The sequence below is a fragment of the Numenius arquata genome, chromosome 12 (assembly GCF_964106895.1).
Source record: "Numenius arquata chromosome 12, bNumArq3.hap1.1, whole genome shotgun sequence".
Taxonomy (NCBI): Eukaryota; Metazoa; Chordata; class Aves; order Charadriiformes; family Scolopacidae; genus Numenius; species Numenius arquata.
In genome coordinates this window covers 39,450,608-39,470,355 of record NC_133587.1, presented here as the reverse complement: position 1 = coordinate 39,470,355, position 19,748 = coordinate 39,450,608, and the positions used below count along the sequence as shown (strand labels likewise).

Sequence of the window (19,748 nt, the reverse complement as noted above, 5' to 3'; positions counted from 1 at the left end):
AGAAGCTCAATTAATTGAATAAACTATTTGTTACGAATTATTCGCTCAGCTGTAAAAGCAGCAATACTGAAAAGAGGCCTGTCGTTGTTGTTTTATTTTATAGGGTTTATGGCTATAATTCCCTCTTTATGTTAATTATTCTCTGATCAGGAGGAGAAGACACCCCCCCCCCCCCCAGCACACAGCTCCAGCTGCCACACTGGTGGCTTTTCACCCCCCGAAAGAGACGGTGCCGAAACTGCCCCGAGGTGTCGCATCCCGTTCGGGCATCTCCACGGGGAAGCGGCAGAGTTTGTAGCAGCCTCTCTGTGCCCAGAGGAGCTCGTGTTTGCTTTGAAGAGCGAGGCAGGAGAAGCCCCCAGAGGATCTTCCCCCACCACCACCACCACCACCACTGGCTGGGGATCGTCCCTCTGCGAGGCGCTGACCTTCAAGCCGCGGCCACTCCGCTTTTGTGGGGCTGCGTCTTCAAAGGGGTGAAACCCGCTGCCACCTTCGATTTCCTCCCTGGCCGCGGAGGGGTTGAGGGCAGCTGATTTTCTGCCGGGGTGGGGATGGAGGTGCCCCGACCTGGTGACACAGAGCTGGGGATCAAGCCCCATTTGACAGCGGGCGGTGGTGCTCCTTCCCATCCCTGGGAATCGGTGATCCGTTGACCCCAGTTAAACCGATCTGTGCGCTCCCCACCTTGCTTAGGTCTCCGTCGCCCTCTTTATTTTCATTTATTTTCTCTTTTTCCCTCCATGCGGCCACTCCGGACGCCTTGCGTGTGACACCCAGAGGCGCAGAATTACTCATCGCCGGCTTTCGTTTCATTTTTAGGTGCCTAGGAGAGTTGAACCGTGCGTGTAGCCACCAGACTAGAAAGCATTTCTCCCCGGGTGGCGGAGCAGCCTCCGGGAAAGGGATGAGTCATTTGGCGGCCGGCGGGGACGGGGACGGGCTGCCACGCGTGGCTCGGCTCCTCCAGACCTGGCGCCGCACGGGAATGAGCCACAAGGACTTTTCCGGGCAGGAACAGCTATAAAATGACGGGTAGGATGGACTTTATGTCTAGCAGGGAAAAAAAAAAAACCAAAAACCAAGCAGCGAGGAGCTGCAGGGCAAGGCGAGGAGGTGGGTGTTGGTTCTGTGGCACTGGGGGTGTTTCTGTAGGGCCAGATCCTGCACCCAAAGGGCTTGTGTCCACTTTGGAGGCAGGAGCGTTGGGAAGAAAATACCTTTTTTCATCACCTCTCTGGCTGACGGAAGAAAAAAAGGCAGGTTTGCAGCGCACGGATGAGCAGTGTGACACTGCAGGACCGAGGGGTGGGGAGGGACGTTGCCCCAGGACTTCTGCAAAGGCAATGGAAGCAACCTCGGTGGTGCCTCTGCATCCTCGTGGCTTCAAGACCTCTGTCACCGCAACAGGCACTTTCTGTGCACGTGCATCTTCCACGGACCTGAGGAGAAGTCTGCAGGTGATGAGGTTTTAATCCAAACCCGGCAATCGGCTTGGCTTTCCCATAAAAAAGGCACTGCAGAGTTGGCAATCGTTGCCACATTCCCATGGACTGTTCCAGTTTATCTGTCGATGCTGTGGGGTGGGGGAAAAAAATAAGTCCAGCTGTTGGTCCTTATTCTTTGGGGTAACAATATTCAACGTCACAGAAATCCTCATCACGCTGTAAAGAAGCATCCTCGCCACCAGATCAACCCAAATTAAGCACCAAAACAAAAGCCGTTGGATTTCTGCACCAGGTGTGGTCGCCTGTCTCTGGAGGAGCTGCGAGTCCTCAGCGTCCGGGCAAACGGGTGGTGCTGAGCGTAGTGAATGAAGTATTCTGGTTTCAGTGTTGTCCCTCCATAAACCAGCAAAAATTCCTGTTTTGCCAGAGCCGTGGCCGAAGTGAGAATTCCGGAACGCAGTTAATAGAGAGAATCAAGTTTTCTCCTTCACAGCTCTGACCATTAGGAGTTTTCAACGCTGCTGAATCCCCACGTTTCCACCAGCTGATGAATCCCCACGTTTCCACCAGCTCGTTTCATACCCCTCAGCCTGCTGCTGAGTGAAGGGCAGTATTGCCATCTGCTGGCATCTCGCCTCTCGGCTGGCCATGTTGCTCTTGGGCAATGCTCGTCTTCCTCTATGGGGCCGGAGACACCATGAACCTCACTGAGATACCGTATTAACAAAAAATAAAATAAGGCTTAAATGTCCTGCTCGGGTCTGGAGGAGAGGTGGGGATGTCCTGGGGCTTGGCTGCGTTTCCACACCTGGCCTGGCCCACACATCCACAGCTTGAGGAAACTATCCCCAGAAGGTAAATGCTCAAAAAACCACCCCATGGATGATGCACCTACATTTTGGCCAGGGAAGCTGAGTGAGAGAGCAAAACGCCTGTGGCTGGACATGCCCTGACTCCATCTCATTGGTAGGTGCATGAAACCCACCAAAGGGGGAATGTCTGCAAACACCAGAAATATTTCTGCTGAAATATTTTGGCACGAGCACGGAGGCTGTGAAGACTTTCAGGTCAGTCCAGGCAAGGAGGCTGAAAGGCTCAAGAAGGCCTGGGGATCTGATTTCCTGGGGACCGCATAAGCCAGACACCAGGGTGAAAAGTTCCAGGAGAACCCTGCCACCAGGATGAACATAAAAAGATCTCCCTCCAACATAAACCTGCTCCACTGCGTAGGAAACTATTATCTATTACACTTCCCTGGAAATAAATACTTGGATACTACTTTGGAATAAATAGAGATGAGAACTTAATGGTCCTTAAGTGCTTTACATAGTCAAGGCATCCCAAAGTGCTTTCCGGTAATTACGGCTGAATAGCTGTCAGGAGGCAACAGAGCACGTTGTAGTCATACTCCCAAATATCCATCATTTTTGCCTGCAAGTAGGTGAGGAAGGGAATGGTCGGGTGAAGGAGTGATACAAATTCGACCAGAGATTTTGGAAGTTGCTCTGATAAAGGGAAGCAGTCACAGGGTAGGATTTGAGTGAGGAGACATCCATAACCAGAACATCTCTATTCAGCTGTGGTGTGATTGAGGGCCCCATTGCTGAGTGTCTCTCTCTGTGGCTTTAAAGCTCCCCAGCTCTGTTGTGTTTTGGGCCAGCTGAGATGCTCAGGTGTATGAAGCCATCCCTATGGGGCTGCTGAAGATGACAAGAGACCTCAGGAGAGCTGCTCAGTTGTATGAAGACATCTCCATGGGGCTAGTGGAGATGACAAGGGACCTCAGGAGAGCTGTCTGAAGCAGCAGCAGGATGGGGCGGGATGTTCTCAGACATCTCTAATGGCACTGACCCCTGTATTTGATCCTTGCACCCCCAAACTGTGTTTCAAGCACCTGCAGCCTTACCTCCCTCACACAGCTCAAGGTGGTGTAGCTAGTCCTACACCCTCCACCTGGTGGGACCAGCCCCAGGAGATAAGGCTCCTGTTGCCACAGGTGTCTCCTTTTTCTGCTCCCCATAAAGATGTGGGGAGCACCAGTTTTCCAAAATCCGATCTGTTCCCTGGTTTAGCTGCATCTCCACCACCCAGCTTTGGAGAAAGGGATGTGAACACAGTATATGACCATTATAGTAGTGTGCCCAGCCGTGTTTTCCCAGTGCCATTGGATTATTATATCGCTGGCACGCCAAGTACCTTCACACAGCAAAACCTGCATTTTCCATAGGCTTCCCGAGGTGTGCTCCTGGGATCGCAGCTTTTCCGGGCAGCGCTGGGGAACAAGTAGCTCTAGCAAGGCTCTTGGATAGCGAGAGGTAAACACAGGAGAAGCACATGCACCCTGTCCATGTGCCGCCAGGCTATCGCCTGCCTCTTATCCTGCGCAATAAATCACGGCTGAGCAGCACAAGCTGTTCCTGTCATCGAAACACGGAAAGAAACGCTCCTCTTGGCACCGAGGAGGTGATAATGACCCTGAATTAGAGCTGCACGTCTCCAGCACCTGATTCTCCTGCTCCTGCGGGTGCAGCCTGATGTTTCTCCTCCTGGCTGTTGCAGGAACGGGTCCAGGTCTCGCTCAGGCGGAGGAAGGATTTAAAGGAGCAACGTCCAGCCCGGCTTTCGGAGCAGCTTGTGGCAAGAGGTTTCAAGCAGCTGATGGTCACGGCTGCCCTGTGGAGACCAGGGGAGAGTTGCACGTCCGCAGGCAGAAGCAGGGACAGCCTGTCACCATGTCAGGGGACGAACAGGGGATGGCTGTGGCGTTTTGGGTTGTGGCAAGGCACGTGCACGCTCGTTAAATTGCTAATGTGGTCCCAGGAGTGCTTTTGGCCCAGGGAGCAGAAACATCAATGATGGTTCCCAGCTCCGCTCAGCCCAGGCCAGGGATGGAGGCTGGTGAGAGTTTGGGACCCTGTGTGACATCCCCAGATCCCCCCACGGCCCACGCACACAGGGTCAGACCCCCCCCCCCAGGCACTGCAAAACCACCACAAAAAAGTGCTTGTACTGCACTTTTCACCATCTGAGTAATGGTTAGAAGGGGTTTGAGGGGCTCCCTTTAAAAATCTCATTTCCTAAAGCCTTTGATCTGTGTCTTTTTAATTCCTTTTGAAACTAAAAGGGAAATGTTTGAATAAAGTCAGGCCAAGATCTCAGATGCCAGCGTGCTCCTGTCACTTGGCCCCGAAGTGAACTTTTAAGGGACGTTACTCCAGCACTGAGCCTAACCGATCCAGGCTCTTTCAGGAGAAGTTAAATATTTGAACTTCATATTGCAGCAGAAATCACACATGCTCTCTTAAAAGGAGCAAGGAAAAAAAAAAATCAGTAATATTAAGGATAAGCTGAGATTTGGGGGTTTTTAACTTGTCAGAAGAGGAGAATTGCCAAACTGCAGAGCACCCAGGAGACACTGCCAAGGGCAGCCCAGCCAAGCAGGGGGCTAAAAATACAGCTTGGGACTCCACTCCTTTCCAAGCGCCGCTGGTTTGGTTTTCATTTGTGCTCGCCCTAACGAGGGAGGATTTATCTGCTCACGAATCGGACTTCTGGATAAGGGCGGCGAAAAGCAGCTCCCGTGTGTCATTGCTTATCTGTGTGCCTGCCAGCAGCCAGGGAGGACAGAGGGCAAGGCTGCCTGCGTGCCATTTTATCACTCTCGGCCCTCAAAACTTCTCTAGCAGTCGGTGATAACGGTGTGGGATATTCCTTCGGTTTGCCAATGCCCTCTAGTGGCTTCTGGAGAGAAGAAATGTGCATTTCCCTCCCCCCAAAAAGAGCATTTTGCAAAAATACTCCTGTGCCCTAAGTGAGTGCAGGCTTGAGGAGAGATGGAGATGGGACATCGGTAGTTTAAAATGGAAAAAGAGCTAAATCAAAATCCTTCATTCAGAGATGCTAATCTCATACACAGCAAACGGGGAGAGGGAGGGCTGTGAGATTCCCTGAGTGTTCCAAGAAGATGGCATTGCAGTTCATCTGAAGACAAATCTTGCTTTACTGTGCACGTACATCTCCCTCTTTTCCTCCTCCCCTCCCTGCACTGACCCTGCTGTGTGTATAAAAAGGAACGTGGCTCTTATCTGGGAATGTTATACACTGCAGATAGTCTGGCCCAGCCAGTGGGACTGTGGGCCCCCGTGTGTCTAACTGCACAGGGGATTGTTTTACACTGAGTTTATTGCTTCCTCACTAGAAAAGCGCCCTCCAGAAATACCCTTTCCTATGCACTGAGTCTTAGAAAATTAATTAAAAAAATAATCATCCCGCACAGAATGAACTTAAGAGTAAGCTAGATGGATCGTGCTCTCTATGGGTTGAGTTTCCAACACACCTGAGGCGGATGCTCTCTGTATGAGCAGCAATATATTGAAGCTGTTTGTTTAGGAATATAAAGAGAACCCAGTTCCGCAGGCAAAACCTCTGCTGGCTGATGCGAATAGAATAGAATAGAATAGAATAGAATAGAATAGAATAGAATAGAATAGAATACTTTCAGCTGAAAGAGACCTTCAACAATCATCTGGTCCAGCTGCCTGACCAATTCAGGGCTGACCAAAAGTTAAAGCCTGTTATTAAGGGCATTGTCCAAATGTCTCTTAAACACTGACAGGCTTGGGGCATCAACCACCTCTCTAGGAAGCCTGTTCCAGTGTTTGACCACCCTCTCAGTAAAGAAATGCTTCCTAATGTCCCGTCTAAACCTCCCCCAGTGCAGCTTTGAACCGTTCCCATGCGTTATAAAATCATAGAAACGTTAAGGTTGGAAAAGACCTTTGAGATTATCAAGTCCAACCATTAACCTAACACTGCCAAAATCACCACTAAACCATGTCCCTCAGCACCATGTCCACACGGCTTTTAAACACCAGGGGTGGTGACTCCACCACTTCCCTGGGCAGCCCGTTCCCATGTTTGATAACCCTTTTGGTGAAGAAATTTTTCCTAATACCCATCCTAAACCTCCCCTGGTGCAACTTGAGGCCATTTCCTCTTGTCCTATCACTGGATCCCAGGGAGAAGAGCTCAGCACCCCCCCTTCCACTTCCCTTCCTAAGGCTGTGCAAACACAACAACAGGTCACTAGTTGAAATCACTGATCCTTTATTATACTCTTAGCCAAACTTTGCTATTAACAGCCCAAAGAGGCATAGAGGGGATGAGAGGAGGGTTAATGAGCAGACATACTTTGTTCTAATTCTTCACGTACCAGTCGATCCTTCTCTAGAAACCCCCATTATTCATCATAGTCTGGAACCAAAAAAGAGGTTAAATTCAGCAGAGAGCCAGAGTAACGCATGTCTCCATCCCACCGAAGTGCTTGGAAGAAGGGCTTGTTCCCAGCTGGGCCAAGGGACTGCTCTAACAACCTCTTCCCACCCCGAAAGGTAGGTTTATGGACCACAGAAGCCTCCCTCTTCCTTGCAGTGATTTAAAACACCTCTCCCCACTTTTCTTTCCAGCAGGCCCCATGGTTTACAGCGACATTTCCACAAAACCACCCCGCTGTGCCCGGGAAATAGCTGCTCCTTGCGCCAAACATTATTTCTGGCAGCAAAGAGCTTGTTGCTCGCTCCCAAGTGCAAGGCTGAGAGCGCATAGTGCAGCACTGCAGGACTTGTAGAGATGCTTTATGTTTCCTGCAGTTCCCATTCACCAGCCAGCTAATTCCTTCTGTGGTTTCCTGCAGTGAGGTTTTGTCTGGGTGAATGGTGAGGGTCATTTTTTGGACGCAGAGCCCAGCTCCTGCCTGGCTTGAATTTTTTCTGTGGTCCCCAGGAGCATTCCAGCTCCAAGGCAGCGGCTCCTTCCTTGCAATTAGTCGACTACATCAGAAGTAGCACCAAATATCCGGATTTTAGACCTCCTCAGATGACCCAGTCCAACTCTTAATGGTTTAATAAATTAAAGGATTCAATTCCTCTGGCACTTCCTTGCCCTCACAGAACCAAAGAATGATAGAATAGTTTGGGTTGGAAAGGACCTTAAAGATCATCGAGTTCCAACCCCCCTGCCATGCGCAGGGACACCTCCCACTAGAGCAGGTTGCTCAAAGCCCCATCCAGCCTGGCCTTGAACACTCACAGGCACCAAGCAACTTACGTTGTAGATCCAGTCCACGTAGGCTGACACACGTGTGAAGACCGTTGGCTTCTTGTAGGTGTTACAGTAAGGAACTAGCCCATAACTCACAATCCCATGCACTTGCCAGCGGTTGTCTTTGTAGCAGTTTAGAGGGCCCCCAGAGTCCCCCTAGATCAGAGGAAGGAGAGGAACATATTAAGCCAAATTATCTGAGCCATCGAGGAATGACTGGACAGGATTAAGGAGGACCAATTAGTTAATCACTGTCCTGAACATCAAAATAAAAAATTGTGCCGTTTTCTTTGCAAAAGGCTGATTGCTCCACAGCAGCACAGGAGCAGAGACCACCCAGTGCCTCCCGAGATGCTGCAAAGATCAGACCCACTGTTTATTATCCCAGTCTACATGCGCACACACACACACACACACACACACACACACACCAGGAAGGGTTGAAACCCTAAATTCCCACCCCCACTGCGAATACAGTGACTGCAGTGGTCCAGGGCATGTTGCACCACATGCAATCCCGACCAGCGAAGGTCCACCTGCGTCGCGTCTCTGTCAAAAAATCAGTGCACTCTCCAGCTACAAGGAACCAGGCAGAAGGGGAACGCTGCTCCCCTTGTTCTTTGCAAATAAGTATATTCAAAGGGTCCCAGGAAGTTAAAGAAGTGAAAGAGAAAGCAACTCGAGTTACAATATATGAAAAAATAAAGGCTCCTGCTTGGCTCAGAACTGGGTTTGTGACAAGGCTCTGCCATAATTAAACCACACCAAAAAATACACTAAATATCTAGAGACCTATGATTATACCATATCTCTAGTTGTACCATGTATAATTGTATAACCTGTTTTATTTCTATATATTTCTATATTATTCATATTTCTACGTGTTTCTATATTATATTTATATATTTACATAATAAAATATGTTATGTATTTGTCCTCTCTTTTTCAAGGGCTCTGCATGGTTGCTTTCACCAGAAGCCACCTCTGTAGTGAAGGGAATACAGGCAGAGGTAACAGGTTTCCCCCCCCAAACCTCCTTGCCTTGATGCTGGGGTCACCTGGAGCCCCTGGGAGAAAGGGGACCTCACAGCATCTTCCTTTTCCACCTAACCTGGGCCGGATGGTGCCAGTTGGACATAGTCAAAACTTGCAGAAACGTCAGCTGTCTATGTAAGCAGAGCTATCGAAGGTGGAGAAATGGCAAAAACAGATCCCAACTGAAGGAACCGCAAGGTCAGATAAGAAGGAAAGAGCAAGAGGGGAGCCTGAAAATCCTCTGATGATAACAGATCTTACACTGCATCCAGACCTCACGCCGTCTCCACCTGCACAGATCATAGTGACTTTTGCTTGTGAGCCCCACCAGTCGTCCTGGGAGCAGATCTCATGGTCGACCACCGGCAGCATCACCTCCTGCAGTTTGACTGCACTGCTGCCACCCGCTAACAGAGAAAAGGTGAGATTTTGGTCCAGCAGCTCCAGCAGTTGAGGAAGGAAGCCCACACCCTGCATCGGGCAACCTCCCCTGCACGGTGGTCCCTCTGAAACCAGGAGGGACCCTTAACAGTCCTCCTTCCCCCCCTTACTCACCACTAACCACCCCCCATCCAGTAATGTAGCAGGGATAGTTATTGGGCAAAACGTCTCCTTCAGGTGGAAGCGCTCCCAGCTCAACGAACCCATTGCTATAGGCAGGAGAATCGAGGCGCAGCAGGGCAATGTCATAGCTGAAACGGGATACAGGGAAAAGACTCTTTACTACAAATCCTGAATTAGTTGTAAATCAGATCTGACGTCCTCACTCATATTTCATCACTTACTCAGGTCTCTAGCCTCTGGCATGGTGACAGCCAAGCACCTTGCAAGCACCATCAATTAATCCTTATAGTTAATCACAGGCCACAGGAAAATATGAGCAATTAAGAGCAAAGAGGCCATGATACAGACTGATAAAGGGCTAACACCCCCCAAAAACCTCCTACACCTTTGGAGGTACCCAACCTCAGAGTAAATTTCAGTGGTCCCTGGGTGGACAGACATGTCTCTGAGGAGGGATTTAAGATAGTCTCTCTGCATTTTCCCGATGGCTTCCCTTCATCAGACGCAAACAGTGGTATGACTGCTGGAAAAGTCCCTGACTCTGCTCTACATCCTGGATCCCTCTGTGAGGCCCATCTTTCCCCCATCTTGGGCAAAACAGGACTAAGGTCATCCACATAGACACTGGGTAACTCCTCCAAGAGAGGAGGTCATTTGGGAAATCTCCATTGCGTCATCTTCCAGTGCTTCCCACAAATCCAGCCTCACTGGGAACTGGACTGAACATACACATAAACACTAGTGGGACAGGGTGCTAAGTACCATTCAACCACCTGACAATATTCAAAATAATTACCCATTGGCGATGTCATAGGGATTCCAGCCATTATGAATGAAGATTCTGTCCACACCAATATAGTACTCGGTGCCATCCACCTCCAAGAGATTGTGCTCACCCAGAGCCACTCGGTAGGTTGCTCCCGGTGGCCTGAAAACAAGTGACGGAATAATTAATGTCAACACTATTCCCCACTGCTACCTTAGAACCATAGAATGATAGAATTGTCTAGTTTGGAAGGGATCTTTAAGATCATCTAGTCCAGCCATGAAACTGATAAAAAACCATCACTAAGCCACGTCTTCTAAGCACTATGTCAACCCGTCTTTTAAATGCCTCCAGGGATGGTGCCTCAACCACTTCCCTGGGCAGCCCATTCCAACGCTTAAATTGGACCACTGCACCACTGAGACTTTCCACCAATGTAATCACTTCTAAAGCACCTTCCACCAGAGGATTTTCAATGGACTGTAGCGAAATGGGCTTATGAATGTGGCAAATGCTGCCTGCAGTTTGCCGGCGAAGCAAGTGAAGGTGCAGCATCAGCTAATAGAGTGCTGAGCTCGGTCTCGAACAAGAACGTTCATTTTGCATCTCTGCATCCATCTGAAACAGAGGGTGAAGGATCAGCTTGTTACACTTTGTTGTGAGCGCATTCGCTGAAGGCATGAGTAATCAAAGAGGAGTGTTCGCTCCTGGGTGTCACGCTGTATCGTTCAGGCGGTGCGTGTTGGACACACCGCAGAGCAGATGGTACTACACGGCCTGTGAGCTACCAAACACGCCTCTCGTTCCATCTCTCCATCTCTGCGCAGCTTTCCCAGGATGCAAACCCACCCGAAATGCTCACATTCATGCAAATGCACCTCCTCTTATGCAAATCGGCAATCAGCTTGATTTCCATTCCCAGGAAGTCAGCAATTAATGCACAAAATCAAGGCTAAAGCGAACAGAGCTTTCCGGTTCCCCTGACTAAGTGCACCGCGAGATGTCCAGCTGGGCAAGGAAGGGCACCGGTGGGGAGCTCGGAGGGTGAGAAGGGTCCGGCTCCCATCTGCAGCAAGAATGAGGAGCAGAAGAAGAGTTTTAACGCTTTTTATCCTACTCACGTGCTGAGGCAATGGGCTGCAGTCATGACCCATTTGCTGCTGATAAGGGTTCCACCGCAGATGTGGGAGTAGTAGCCCGGGTAGTCAGCGTAGGCAATCTGAAGCGATACCTGCATCAAACGGCAACATATTTTACACCCAAGCCTTGCCGTGCCTCCGCAGAAACGCTGTGTGTGGCTTTGGACAGTGGAAGCTGCCCTCTTCTCACCGTTTTTTCAAGCCTAAGGCTTTTTTCATTACATCAGCATTACCTGCCACTTCCAGCTGTTCGGTTGGGCCTCGTGGCCTCCAATTACTCGCCCTGTCGGGCCATCCGTCTGGAGATCATCCCTGAGGGGACTTCCAGAGATTGCCCCTGACCACACACACAAGAAAAAAATAAAGGAGTGCAATTTGTGATGTGGATTCCTAACGAGCATCACTCATCGCGGGTTACTGCCGGGGACAAACTTGTGCTGCGCAGGGCAGGCAGCCAAGGAAGTCTGAAAGATCAAGGGATTGAGACTTGCACATGGGGACACTGCGATCGTTCTCCATCCTGGAGGCTGTCTTTAAAGCCTCGCTGGTTGAAAAATGCCATAAACAGGTATTCAAGGTGCAAAGCTCTCACATAAATTGATTTCTGTTTCCCTACAGCCCCACCGTAACTGCCAGGTGGTTGTGCACCAACCTAAATCCCCTTTTTTTCAGGGTGTAGGTTTCCCCTCCCCTCCCTCGGAAGCACCACCAGGTCTTTCTCATGGACATCTTGTTCCCTCAATACAGAAAAATCCTCCCAGCCAGAATAGTTGTGTCCACATTAGGCTTTGCCCTAACGCAGTCACTGCAGCAAAAAAAAGTATATCCTCTAATCTGCACCATTTAGAGGTTGAGAAGTTCACCCTTTCCCAGCTCAAATACTTCAGTTGCAACTTACTCAGGCAACTAAGAAGAACCAGATACTGGAGCATCTTTAATGAAGTGGTAGCTTTTTTCCAAGAAAAATTCTTTTTATACTGAAATACCTGATAAGAAGCCGTGTCACAGTTTGTGATTAATACAGTTTATCTCTACTCATAACTCATTAAACTGATGGAAAAAAGATATCAGGGTGGAAAAAAAAAGGGGGAACAGCGGCCTGTTCAAGGTAGAGCCCAAGGTTACACAAACACCTCTGCGCTGCAGAGTTCCCACAGGGCCCTGAAGCAGAAAAAAAACCCCAAAACGATTAATTTGGAGCGCTCTCAGATCAAGTCAAACACAAAACAGCTCAAACCCAGGCTGAAGAAGCCAACACTTCAGAGTAGTAATTGCTGAAGCACACGTTGTATTCCCTTGCAAGGAATTTATCCGTCAGGGCAGCTCTCTGCTACTCCATGTAACGGGAACTGCTTTTTGTCAACTAGATAAAAAGAACAACAGCAAACAGGAAGAAGTGTAACCACTGAGAGTGGTTCAACCTCGGCTGGACATGTCAAACTGACCTTGGTTGGACACACTGGTCCTTTTTTAGGATCATTTTCTATGCCCTCCTCCCTGCTGAGTGAGTTTTCCTCTGCCTGCCCCAAAATGCTGGCTCTCAGCAGCAGGAGAGGAGGAAGGGAGCTGGGCTGTGTCCAAGTGGGATGCTGCAGCTGGAAGAGACCTGGGCTGTCTCTGGGGGATGGAAAAGGTCCCACAGTCACAGAATGGTTGAGGTTGGAGATCTGGAGGTCATCTGGTCCAGCACCCCTGCTCAAGCAGGGCCACTGATAGCTGGTTGCCCAAGACCATTTCCAGACAGCTTTTGAATATCTCCGAGGATGGAGACTCCACAACCTCCCTGGGCAACCTGTGCCACCACTTTGCCACCCCCACAGTGGAAAAGTGTTTCCTGATGTTCAGACGGAACCTCCTGTGTTTCAGTTTGTGCCCATGGCCTCTAGTCCTGTCACTGGGCACCACTGATGAGAAACTGGCTCCATCCTCTGTGCACCCTCCCTTCAGGTATTTATATAGATTGACAAGATCCCCCTGAGCCTTCTCTTCTCCAGACTGAACAGTCCCAGCTCTCTCAGCCTTTCCTCACGGGAGAGGTGCTCCACTTCCTTCATCACCTTTGTGGCCTTTTGCTGGACTCTCTCCAGTATGTCCATGTGTCTCTTGTACTGGTGAGCCCAGAACTGGACCCAGTGTTCCAGATGTGGCCCCACCAGCGCTGAGTAGAGGGGAAGGATCACCTCCCTTGACCTGCTGGTAATACTTTGCCTGATGCAGCCCCGGATACTATTTGCCTTCTTTGCAGCAAGGGCACACTGCTGGCCCATGTTCAACTTGGTGTCCACCAGGACTCCCAGGTCCCAACCACCTCCCATAAGTGCGGTGAAACACTGGCCCAGGTTGCCCAGAGAGCTGGTAGATGCCCCATCCCTGGAAACATTCAAGGTCAAGTTGGACTGGGATCTGAGCAACCTGATCTAGTTGAAGATGTTCCTGCTCATTGCAGGGGAGTTTGGACTAAATGGCCTTTAAAGGTCCCTTCCATCCCAAACCACTCCATGATTCTCTTCTGCCACGTTCTTTCCAGAGGCTTGGGACAGGCAATAGGTAGGGGAGGCACCAGGCAATATTGCCAAGACCCACATCCCATCTTTGACGGTGGCCTTGATATAGCACTTCAGAAGAAAATGTAGAAGCTTTTGTAATGGATAACTTTCTTCGACGGGAAAGAGTATCCCCATCCACCACAGTCCCCTAACTATTTTATGCTTGTGGAGCATGATGATTTATATCCATTTAATGGTTTAAGGCATCTCTCTGGGAGCATAGCAGATGCACAGGTTCTTCAGTTAAATGTAAAATACAGCCCTGCTCTGCATATCTAGTGACAAAGAAAACAAGAAATGCCTATGGCTGGTGGAAACCCAGAGACTTGTTTCCATGATCAGGGGAAATCCCCTTGGGACACACAGGCCATCAACGGGTGGGCAGCAATACTCTCAGCTTCAACTGCAGCCGGAGACCACCTGTCAAGTGAAAAAGGAAGAGTTAAGGAAACATACTGGAGAAGATAGCAAGGCTTATCCACCCAGGTGTGCTAATGGGGTCCACTGTCCATGGCATGGATACAGTAGGACCAGGACCTTTTCCATATCATCCCATTAGTCCTCTTTAACAAATCCTTTCTATTTTACTGGAATCCATAAAAAGTTCAGTGTGATATTTCAGCACTGAGACCTTCTTTAAAGTCATTGAACACTTTTTCCCTCTTACATCATAGATCATTTTTAGCTTCCAGTTAGTTTTGGCTAGGAGGTCAGAAAGTGGCCTCCTGGCCAAACAGTCTCTTCATTCACTTTCACTACATTCATCATCCTTGTTAGACCTGGCAAACTCACTCATTTTTCTATTGCTAATTTATTTTGCCAAAGTCTTTATGTGCTCCTTACATGCAATTCTGTTGAAGAACATTGTTGTTTGTTTACTCTCCTTTTGGACGTCGTGCCATTTAACTTGAGTAATTGTTTGTCCATAATCTGTACTCTACAGCAACGTGCATGGTATCATTCTCGCTTTGCAGCTGAGTGGCTTTGATGTTGGGCTGTGTTGTAATGCCTCAAAGGAGAAATAAGTAACACTGAGGATGATGAATTACAGCTGTTTTCAGAATTCCTCCACTTCAGACATTGTTTAGGCATAAAGCTCCTGAGGGACTGTCTGTGCTTTGCTCTGGGCTCTATGTATGTGGTTTGTGGAAGAGGTGAACCTATGGGACATGAGTGAATGGAGAGAGGGGAGTTCAGCCACTGGGGCTGGGAAGCTGTTCCATGTACCAGCACTTGCCAGGGTGAAAAAAACTTGAATTTATGAATAAGAACTTAAATTGTAAGGAAAGGACATGGAAAACGTGGAGATTGGCATTAATGGCAATAAGAAAGCTGATTAGTTTTTGGTATTGCAGCATTACCACTGAGGTCCCAGTATGAAGCTTGGCTTGAGAAGTCTAGAGCTGCCATCCAAAACACAACAACTCACCCACTGCTAAATGTCAGAGGCCCATAATCCTCCAGGGGCTATGAAAGCTGTTTCAGAACATGCACAGTCCAGGAACTGGAGTCCAGGACTCCTCCTCTCTGAAGGACCATCTCAAGCCAGAGCCATCTCAGCATTTCTCACAAGTGTAGGCAAAAAAGAACTTCTGGGCTCCAAGTCTTTATCAGTAAACAAAACGGGACACCTTTCCCACCACAAAGCCACCTCAAGTGGCCCTGCCTGTGTCCATATGGCAAAACTCATTTATACTCTAAACCAGAGAGGTCTCATCCTCGATGGCTACGGAGCACGGACTCTTGTCCACATTAACTTTCTAGCCTGTGCTATGGGGAGCATGGGCTGGAGCAAACCAGTAATATGCTGGACTGTGCTAACATTTAACTGTACAGAAAAAGAAAGATAATGTCTGAGTTGGTGCTTTAGCACCGTTTAGTTAATTGGTGCTCTAGTATTGTTAATTAGTGATCTAGCACTGTTTAGTTAATTAGTATATAGTCTTTTTGTCCTTGTTCTCAGACCATCAGAATTAAATATTTTGATGACAGCAGCATTTTCTGGGTGAGCAGATTATTTTAGGAGCGATGGAACGATAAAGGAAGGTTGTGAGGGATAGGATGGATGGTGGGGAAAGATTCCAGGACTGCAAAAGCAAGTAAGGAGATTTAGGTGAACTTGATGAGATCCATTAGGAGCTACCGAGCACGAAGTTGAGGATATAGTCATCTTTCAGGGAGGTCCCACAGCACAAAGTCACTTCCACGCACTGGGAGGGTTTACTGTGCATGTTTATTGTGCAGCTCTGTGCCTGCTCTGCTCTCACACGCTTTCCCTAAGCATCTGCTGTCACCCATTGTCACTAGGATATTGGCTAGACAGATTTTGGCATGACACAGTTCAGTCCTACGTATATCTTTACTTATTGACTACATCTCTAGAAACAAAAGCCTCAGATTTATTTTTGCAGTGCAAATGCCAAGGTTTCCTTTCTTCTTTATAGCAGCCATTCAACATAACGTGTCTATTCAGGATAGTATTAAGCACATTGTTAACTTAAGTATGTGCTAATGTAAAGCACATGCTCCTCTTCTCAACAGAGATGGTTCTAAATGTAATAAGTAGAGAAGATTCCTTCCAGTGCACACAGAGTATTCAATTTTTCATTATTTCTTGTCTATATTTCTCCTCTTCCATACCTGAGTTTGAGTTGATCATTACACTAATAAATCCATAAATATTCCCAGCTTATCATCATTTGGCACCAAGTTAGGACAACATGAGCAGAAATTCTTTTGTTACATAAGTAAAAAAGTCTATGGATACACTATCCCGAAAACACTGTCAGAACCTTGATATAATGTACAGTTCTTAATAAATATACTACAATGGCCTTAATCATCAATACATGAGGATAAAGGGGCAAATGACTTTGCTTTTTCTTCTTCTTTCTGTTGTTTCGGGATGAAGCCTCGAGCTGATAAGGAGGGGATCATCGAGCAGGTACGAGGGCCCGGTGAGAATCTCCTGGGCAGGAGAAATCCCAGGTCCCAGAGGCTGCTGGAGACGGCAGGTCTTATAACATCCTTAAGAGAGACTACTGCACATGATGGTCTTACTGGTTTTATTTAAAAACTTTCTGCACCATCCGGGGCAGGTAAAGGATGTTTAAAATTGATAAATCCAATTTACTGCCACATTAGGGTTCTTTCAGTCTGAGGAAATAATATAACTGGCTTCAAGACAGAGGGTCTGATATTTACTGTCTTTTAAATTGAATCATCTTCAGAATACAGCAATGATAAATGCGATGTCCCTTGTTGGTGAATCTAAAGCCCTCCCTTGCTGAACACACACAGACTTTATTGTTCATGCCTGAGGCATCTTATTCTTTTCTGAAACAGTTGTCTTTGCATGCGATTCTTCTAAAAAATTGAAAACCTTAACTTTATGTTAATTAGAAAGTCTAAAATACATATTTATTTGACTTTTTTTTATTTCTAGTGTTTACTGACATCTCTAATAGCTAAACATTTTGTATTAAGACCTTATTTCTAGCGTTTAATTGCTGCTTGTGTCTTTTCTCAAGTCTTTGGGAATCCGTGGATAACTTTTGAGAGAGTGTCAAAATCTGGTTTAAAAAAAACCCAACAGTTAATAAGAAAATTAAAACTCTTTTTGTCATGGTGTAATTCAAAGTTTTGTGAATGAGTTACATCATCAAAAACTTCTATCACCTCCACATATCTCCTACCATTTAGGTAACTGAAAGCAAGTCTGAAACCTTCAAGACATGCAGAAAAAATAGTCGACTGCTGCCAGTATAGCTTCTTGAGGTTAATCTGAGGTTAAAACAGCGCTTCAGAGCTGATATCACAACAGGTATAGAGTTAAAACAGGATATCCTAGAAAACATGAAGATAATGTTCATGTGACCTTTGGTAAAATTTTTTCTATCTGGACATTTTAATTGGATTAATGTGTACGTTGTATTAGGAAACCCCCAAAAAGAGAGCTTCAAGGACAAGAATTTGCTAGGTAATAAGGTCTTACGTACCTTGGATCCTGGTGCAGTTTGCAGGTGACACTTGGTAGGATCCCTCTGGCCAGGGTTGGGAAACAAGGGCTAACAAGTTCGCAGCCATCGCACTCATGGAAAAGGAGTCCTTCACGTCGCCGTGCTTTTCAGAGCCCCGATGCCGGCACGGGTCCTGGGCACTGCAGGGTACGGCTTCAGTACACCTTCTATTTGGAGACTAAACCAGTACATCAGGATCAATGAACTGGGAGATGAGTAACAACAAATAACACCCATAATAAACAAATAAATAAAATAAAGAAATAATAAAATAAATAATTTTTAAAAAAATAACAAATAAATAAAATAAATATTTTTTTTTTTGACTCTTCAGCATCTGACAACGTCCAGTTTACTTTTGCTAATTGTTTTAGTTTAATTCTGGCCTTGGCAGTCTGTTTTAAGTAGCACATGCACTTGGATCACTGTCAAAATAATTTGAACACCTTCCTTCTAGGAAAATATAAATTACATGAATTACAGCAATCTCCCTTCCTATGTTGGTGATCGTATCGTATCCTGCACTGTCGCATTACAAAAGGCTAACGCAAAACCAGACAGGTTCTTAGCAGATTGGGAAATAAACCTCAGCACTTCCATTTATAGTAAACACCCAATACAGCACAAAAAAACCCACTGAACATTTTCCCGCACTTTTATCTTATTTCTTGCGGCTGAATTCCTATAGGCAGATTTTTAGGATTTCATAATTCAGAGGAATTTATATGTGAAATCTTTATATTAGAGCAACACACTATTGACCAACTAGATAGAATGTATGGATCAAAAGTTCTTATAATTAAAACACCTGTAAAAGCTTTTCAGATTGTCTGAACACAGCACAGACGATACAAAAGGAAAACCATCTCCCATGTGACAGGCAAAGATACGACTTCCAGGAATAATCTCGTACAGCTGGATGCTGTCAACGTGACAACATGTTTCCTCAGTGCAGTACGAGGAATTTGGATGATTCAACTCTTAATTATTCAAAACACTGCTAGTCAAATCAAGGTCAAAGGGCTCTTGTAAGTAGCAAAACGAGTTACCCACTGAAATATGTTTGACGATTGATGATTAGTTTTGAGCATTGACACAGCTCTATTAAAATCATTAAGTATACATAATCATGCAAGGAAACATGTAATTAAAGACTTTGCTGGATCAGGACCAGAGCGTTCAGCTAGTTGTAGTTTCACACTGCTTCACACTGCTATTTCATAGAATCATAGAGTCACAGTATCATTTAGGTTGGAAAAGACCCTTAATATCATCAAATCCAACCATTAACCTAACAACGCCAAACCCACCACTAAACCATGTCCCTCAGCACCACATCTACCTGTCTTTTAAATACCTCCAGGGATGGTGACTCCACCACTTCCATGGGCAGCCTGTTCCAATGTTGACAACCCTTTTGGTGAATTTTTTTTTCCTAATATCCAATCTAAACCTCCCCTGGCGCAACTCGAGGCCATTTCCTCTTGTCCTATCACTTGTCACTTAGGAGAAGAGACTGACCCCCACTTCTCTACATGCTCCTTTCAGGTAGTTGTGTAGAGCAATAAGGTCTCCCCTCAGCCTCCTTTTCTCCAGGCTGAACAACCCTAGCTCCCTCAGAAGCTCCTCATCAGGCTTGTTCTCCAGACCCCTCACCAGCTTCTCTGGACACACTCCATAACCTCAATGTCTTTCTTGGAGTGAGGGGCCCAAAACTGGACACAGTACTTGAGGCGCGGTCTCAATATTTCCCAATATTGATTTGACTATATTGAAAGTCTTGGGAAAGGAGCAAAATGTCACTAATTCAAATTCCTTATGCACATCACAGAACTGAAAGAGTAAGTCTTGAGGAATAATGTCCTATTTATTTACTATTAACAGTGTAGTAGCTTGATCTTGCCTCCAAATTTTGCAGAACATTCAGTACATAATTCAATCTCGTTTCAGTTTTTTAAGTAACTGTTGTGCTAGTAAGCAGTTCACTGAAATCCATAGTTTTCGTAACTCTTCAGAGTTATGGGTGTGATTTTCTACGAGCAAATAAACTGTATGCTTTAGAAAAATTAGTCTATGAAGCCTTATAACTACTAGTACTCCTAACTCCACTGAAATCAATGGAAAAGTTTAGT

At 46.8% G+C, this 19,748-nt stretch overlaps 1 protein-coding gene across 1 annotated transcript; it reads right to left on the bottom strand.

Annotated features, from left to right (window-relative positions):
- Positions 1-1,701: 1,701 nt before the first annotated feature.
- Positions 1,702-17,683, bottom strand: LOC141471219 (elastase-1-like). The gene is made up of 8 exons (XM_074157639.1): positions 17,596-17,683; positions 11,285-11,388; positions 11,034-11,143; positions 9,943-10,074; positions 9,138-9,274; positions 8,844-8,989; positions 7,554-7,703; positions 1,702-1,863 (listed from the first exon to the last, which is right to left on the bottom strand). Exons 1-8 carry the CDS (start codon positions 17,681-17,683, stop codon positions 1,702-1,704), a joined length of 1,029 nt encoding a protein of 342 aa, XP_074013740.1.
- Between the last annotated feature and the right edge of the window lie 2,065 nt (positions 17,684-19,748).

Excerpts from the sequence above, each read along its gene's own strand:
- LOC141471219 (XM_074157639.1), bottom strand. The coding sequence starts at position 17,683 with ATGGCTGCGAACTTGTTAGCCCTTGTTTCCCAACCCTGGCCAGAGGGA. Across the intron at positions 11,144-11,284 it reads CGAACAGCTGGAAGTGGCAG|GTATCGCTTCAGATTGCCTA; the intron begins GTAATGCTGATG and ends CGTTTGATGCAG. Across the intron at positions 9,275-9,942 it reads CCCTATGACATCGCCAATGG|CTATGACATTGCCCTGCTGC; the intron begins GTAATTATTTTG and ends ATCCCGTTTCAG.